The following is a 5,599-nucleotide window of genomic DNA, read 5'->3' on the forward strand; positions in this document are numbered from 1 at the left end:
TCTACCCTCCTTTTTCTCTCAAGATCTTCAAGAAATCACACCAAAACACTTCAATCTCACAAGAAACGGGGTTAGGACGATATAAGGAGCTCTGAGGGTGAAGGAGTCGGGCTTGGGGCGCATAAGGTTGGTTTAAATAGGGTGCAAACTCTTGAAATTAAGGTTTCATCCAGACAGCGGGGATTTGCCGAGTCCAGAATATGGACTCGCCGAGTCGCCAACTTAAACGTGCTCAATAACCCGGCTCTACTCGGCGAGTTGGGTCTACAACTCGCCGAGTTCAAGGCTAAAAATGTAAATTACTTAGATAGGTCATACGTACCAGGAACTAGGTGCTACATGGAGATATGTAAATCGACACAAAATGTTGTAATATTACATCAGCCTATTGGGTTGCACACAAAGTATAATTTATAATGAGAAATATAAATAAAGGTGCTAGTTTGTTATTCATCATTAATATGGTGGTTTAACCAAAAACTATAAAAGAGGTGGGCTTTACTTCAAATTAAGCATATTTTAATTATGATTTAATAATTATATACTTATTTATATATAATGATCTAATTAATTCAAATCGTTGCTTGGTGGGAGAGTTAAGCGTTAGGGTTTACCTATAAAAAACAGCCCTTGGTTCACCTCTCTCCCATTCCCTTTCACTTAATATCTATCCTTTCTCCCCTTGCTTTCGATAGTAGAAACACACACACACACACATTCCTGGTGTTTACTTGGTCTTCAAGCGATCGATTTCAACCATCGGAGAAGGGTTCCAAGTTATTTTCGTTGAATGAATATTTGGGGTGGGAACTAATAGAGAAACTCCATTTTGGGTTTTCAATTTCATCCAAAATCATCACAAGATAATCGATTCAATGTACACAATTCGCAAACCTTCTTGTAAATTATTTTTGTTGCAAGTATCCATTAAACATAAATCATTGGTTGCATATGATAGTCGACTTTTATAATGCCTCTATTGTTTTGAAAGCCATCATGACCCAACAAGAATTAACATAGTACATGAGATATGTAGACAAAGAGGACCATAAGCATTATAAAGAAGTTATCGGTAATACTCTTTGATGTCTAAGTTATGACAAATGAGATAATGTATTCCGAGAATACCAGTAAGAGAGTATAAGAGATACATAAATATAGTGTTAGTTGCTCTTGGTTTATAAACAAGATGCTCATAAGGAGCGATGATGGTGGAAGTATCTTACATAATATTGTTTACATCAACTTACCAACTACAACTTGAGTTTAGTGTTTAACATAGATGATCTTTGAGGGATTGTTTGGTACTTTATGTATCTAGGGTACCGTTCTGGTAAATCCACGAATTCAAATCAGTATCCAGACTTTTGGATCACACTCAGACGATAAAGATCCGGAAGGTGGGGTACGTACATACATACATACATATATCAACAAACACATAATTTTTTATGGTTTCCCATTCTCCAAGATTAATTCAATTAACAAGTTCAAAAAATGATATGAAGCAAGTGCCACATCGCCTCACGATGTGTAGGATATTGTATTTGTTTTGTCGGCATCTCCAAAAAGATTATAGTGCACCCCAAAGGCCCAAACACAACCATGTCGAAAAAGTGAGAAAACTCATCACACTTTGATGGAAAAGAAAAAAAGTTATTAAAAGAGACTACAGGAAGCTCGTGTGTGCAACGTGGTCCATATGGTCGCACATCCACACCGCATGTGTTTTGGCATCCCGACATTGTTTTATGATATCTCCTATCACTTGCTTCTTTGCACAAAAAGAGATTCCTTATCCTTTCCAAAGCCCAATTGTTTTACAACACAGCACATAATAACCGATATTTGTCCCAACACTACGAAATCTACAGGTTAATATCTACCTGATTTATATGTCAAATGATATATCTATCAAAAGTCATAAAAAAACGAAAGTAAAAAAGAAGCAAATATCAAAACAATGTGTTTTAAAATTCCATTTTAACACCGCCTAGGCTCATAAGTTTTACAAGAAAAATCCTCAATCACTATTTCTTTTCCCTTCATAGCAACTAGAATTTACAAAATTCTAAACAATTTCTACTGATAAAAAGAATACATAAAGTCATAAACAACATATCCTTAAAGCTTCTAGAAGATGAAAAAAAAAAAAGTTCACAAAATTGATATAATGATACACTCACATTTTGTTTTATGTTGACCAAACCACCCAAAGTCTACGTGTACATTTCTAAAACCAAAATAAAAGATCAAAGTTTTGAATATATGAAACTAAATCCCATCTCTATGATACAAACAAGTTTTTTTTTTCCATTAATTTTGTACCTCCAATTAAATCTACTTCAAAGGTGAATTCACCTTCTTCATAATCATCTCTTTAGTTAATCCCCCAACTCCTCTGCAAAAAATACAAAACTAATTATTATAAAATACAAAACTAATCTAATTCAAAGGTGATTATAGCATTGTATTTGTAGGTTAAAAAAGGACCTGAATTAATTTTGACTGCAGTAAGTAAAGGACCTCTGTGAATCTTCCATTTGCAACATCATTTGTGGACAAATAATAATGCCACATTCAACCTGCTACCTTTATTGCACCCATTTCATCCATCTTTGAACTGCTCTTATGCTGCAAAATTAATATATAAAACACTATTCTATATAATATATATTTGATATTATGATCTAATAAATAATCTACTCAAAGCATTTTAAGTACATCCAATCCAAGTTACCTTACTTTTCTTGTGTCTGTGAATGTCATTGATATCTTCATCTCCATCATGCTTCCTTTTCTGAAACCATTTCAAAACACCAACATTACTAAACCCTAAACCCTAAATCCTAAATCAAAAAGCTATATAATATTAGTACTTAGTAGCATTAGCTAACCTTTTCATGATGACTACTTTTATCCTTCTTTTTTTCCTTATCTTTATCTTTACTTCGATCTTTATGGCGATGTTTATGTTTCTTATGTTCTTTATCTTTTTCCCTGTCTTTATCCTTGTGTTTCTTATGCTTCTTTTCCTTCTCCTTTGATTCACTTCTAGATTTTCCTGCTACAGTAGGAGTCCCTTTCTCTGACTACAATGCAAATTAGTAAACAAAGGGCAGTTTCGGTATTTTTGTTTTGAAATTTTGGAAAATGCTTACAGATGGAAGGTCAACAGGAGAAGAAGTCTCGCGCAACTGAAAGGCTTCTCTTAAGGTGTCAAGGTCAAAGGGCTGTATGCGTGTATTTGTCTCTCTTGATGTACTATTATTATTGTTCTGAATGAGTTGATCTAATTGCATTCCTTCACCTTTCCTAATTTCTGAGTCTCCAACAACATTATGAAGGTAATGTGTATCTGAAATTGATAAAGGAAGTGGCTTTTTGCAGAAGAACTCATGGTGAGGTAACAATTTGTAGTAGCTTATAAGATCAACAGCACCCGTAAGTTCCCTAGGCCCTAATATAAAGCAGACAGTTAGTTTCTTGATACATAATGAGATAAAAAAAAAAACAGAAAATCTAGGAAAAAGAAAACTCACCTTTCCCAAACTTCTTGCTTTCAGGATCCATTTATACCATCATCACCTAAGAAGGATGATTAATTTTCTTCAATCAGAAATACCATCATAACATAATCTGAAACTTAATGGTGACTGTATATATTATTAAGAAGGGGGCTATTTATTTGCAAAAATGGGCTTAATTTCTTTCACATGTGGCAATTTTGCCAGGATCATGTACAGAGAGAGATATACTGTTTTGAAAAGCAAAAAGGTTTCAAGAAAAAACTGAAAGACTCCTAAATATGTGTTATTGTACACCAAAAGACTTGAGGAGTAGAATAGGCATCAGATGTGCATGAAGAAAAGATCAACAATCTTGAAATCAGAAAAAGGATGCAATCAATACATGTAAGTGTGATCATAGAGGATGAAGATTATAACCTAGACCATACAGTAAGTTATGGGGAGTGTTTCATCGAGGCACAAGATTGAATCTAGAAGCAAAAGTCAATCTAATCATGTCAAGAACCAAAATTTCCAGAAAAATTCATTCTTCAAGTCTGGTAAAACCCTAAGTCTCCTTTGTATGAAGACAACTAGAAATAGTATACATAAACACTACATGTAACAAAATTAGTGCCCTTTATGGATTTAGATCTTCAAGTAGAGGGGCAACATATCAGAAAATAGAAACCCAATAAGTCAAATGTCTATTCTTACTCTAGGTATAGGTATGGGTATGTAACTCACCGCTATAAATGTAAATATGTACTTCTTGAATGCATTCAACCCAAATAGAAGCGATTCCGTAAAAAATCTTACTCCAATCAACTTAACCCTAATTACACACTAAATACCTTATTTTGCGAATTACATCCAACGTCAAGAAACCACACCACCTAATTTAAACCCTAAATTCCGCACTTGGCTGCACTGAATTGCTAATATCCAACTGTTTTTCCTTAGTTTAGCGCAAGACTGAACTCGATCTTTTCTAGAAGCGTATTAATGTCTAACAAATAAAACTAAAAGCTAAATAGCAATGGTTTCTCTTCAAAGTGTTGGAAAATCTTGTAAGGCGAAGAACTTACCTTGCTTAATACAGAAGAGATCCGTAGAGCTAAAATTGGACCAATTCGCATCTAATTCCTCCCACAATTAGGCAAAATCGAGTGAATAACTACCGAAATAGTTAAACAAATAGGTAACTTTTAGTCTTTGTCTTCGTCGTCGTTTTCCCCTTTAACTGAAATAAACCCTAATACCTGTAAAAGAGAGACTCAGGTGTTGAAAATTATTGCCTTCGCTTCGCGCATCTACTAACGAGAATGGACCTGTGTGTGTGTTATTACAGCAACTTAGTATATATATAAAATGTTATGGACATTATTGCCCTTGATCCATTTCCATTCTCTAGTCTCTCTTTTCCATCAATCGAATTTGGAAAGGGGTTTTTAGGTAATTTAGAAGTTACAACAAAAACGGAGTTCAATTAAATAAATAATTAAAAGATCGGGTCTAATTTTATCACATAATTATCTATAGTTTTATTGTTCGGCGTTTAATATGACAAACAAATAGTGAAGAAACATGCATAATCATAAATCATAGTTACGACTTATGACACATTCTTGGTTTTTGATTTTAATCTAATCAATAACCATAATCATAATAGCTAATAAATGGTTGTGTACCATATATTATATCGTTATCAAATGAAATTTTAATATATGTAGAGCTAACCAACCACATACAACTTTAAAATTATATATATATGTAAAGTATGACAAATGGTGTTATACTAATAGTGATAATATGCGATAAAAGTTGGTCTTGTGTTACAAATTCTTTATAGGATCAACATTTTATACCGATTAGGAGTGATAAATGTTTTTTGTATGTCTCTATCTATAAAGTTATATTTATTTTTTATAGTTGGATGATATTTGTGTGGTATGTTGCTTTTTGCTATTATCTAATGTAATTTTTTAGAAATTTAAAGGTATAAATATAAAGTATTAAACATCATAGAAAATATCGAGTATACTTCTGGTGATTATCATGTGGTGTTTGTGAGAAGTTTTTTGGATGGT

General features: G+C 33.1%; 1 protein-coding gene across 2 annotated transcripts; it reads right to left on the reverse strand.

Moving 5' to 3' along the window:
- Positions 1 to 1,953: 1,953 nt before the first annotated feature.
- On the reverse strand, positions 1,954 to 4,854 carry LOC111918293 (mediator of RNA polymerase II transcription subunit 19a). Of its 2 annotated transcripts, XM_023913976.3 has the most exons (7): positions 4,598 to 4,853; positions 3,543 to 3,588; positions 3,162 to 3,460; positions 2,898 to 3,092; positions 2,741 to 2,800; positions 2,494 to 2,634; positions 1,954 to 2,401 (listed from the first exon to the last, which is right to left on the reverse strand). In XM_023913976.3, exons 2-6 carry the CDS (start codon positions 3,571 to 3,573, stop codon positions 2,581 to 2,583), a joined length of 639 nt encoding a protein of 212 aa, XP_023769744.1. In that variant the 5' UTR covers positions 3,574 to 3,588; positions 4,598 to 4,853; the 3' UTR covers positions 1,954 to 2,401; positions 2,494 to 2,580. The 2 variants fall into 2 exon arrangements, with proteins under 2 accessions (XP_023769744.1, XP_023769745.1); XM_023913977.3 differs by lacking the exon at positions 1,954 to 2,401 and having other exon boundaries at positions 2,495 to 2,634; positions 2,746 to 2,800; positions 4,598 to 4,854.
- Between the last annotated feature and the right edge of the window lie 745 nt (positions 4,855 to 5,599).

This window comes from Lactuca sativa, chromosome 8 (assembly GCF_002870075.4).
Source record: "Lactuca sativa cultivar Salinas chromosome 8, Lsat_Salinas_v11, whole genome shotgun sequence".
Classification (NCBI taxonomy): Eukaryota; Viridiplantae; Streptophyta; class Magnoliopsida; order Asterales; family Asteraceae; genus Lactuca; species Lactuca sativa.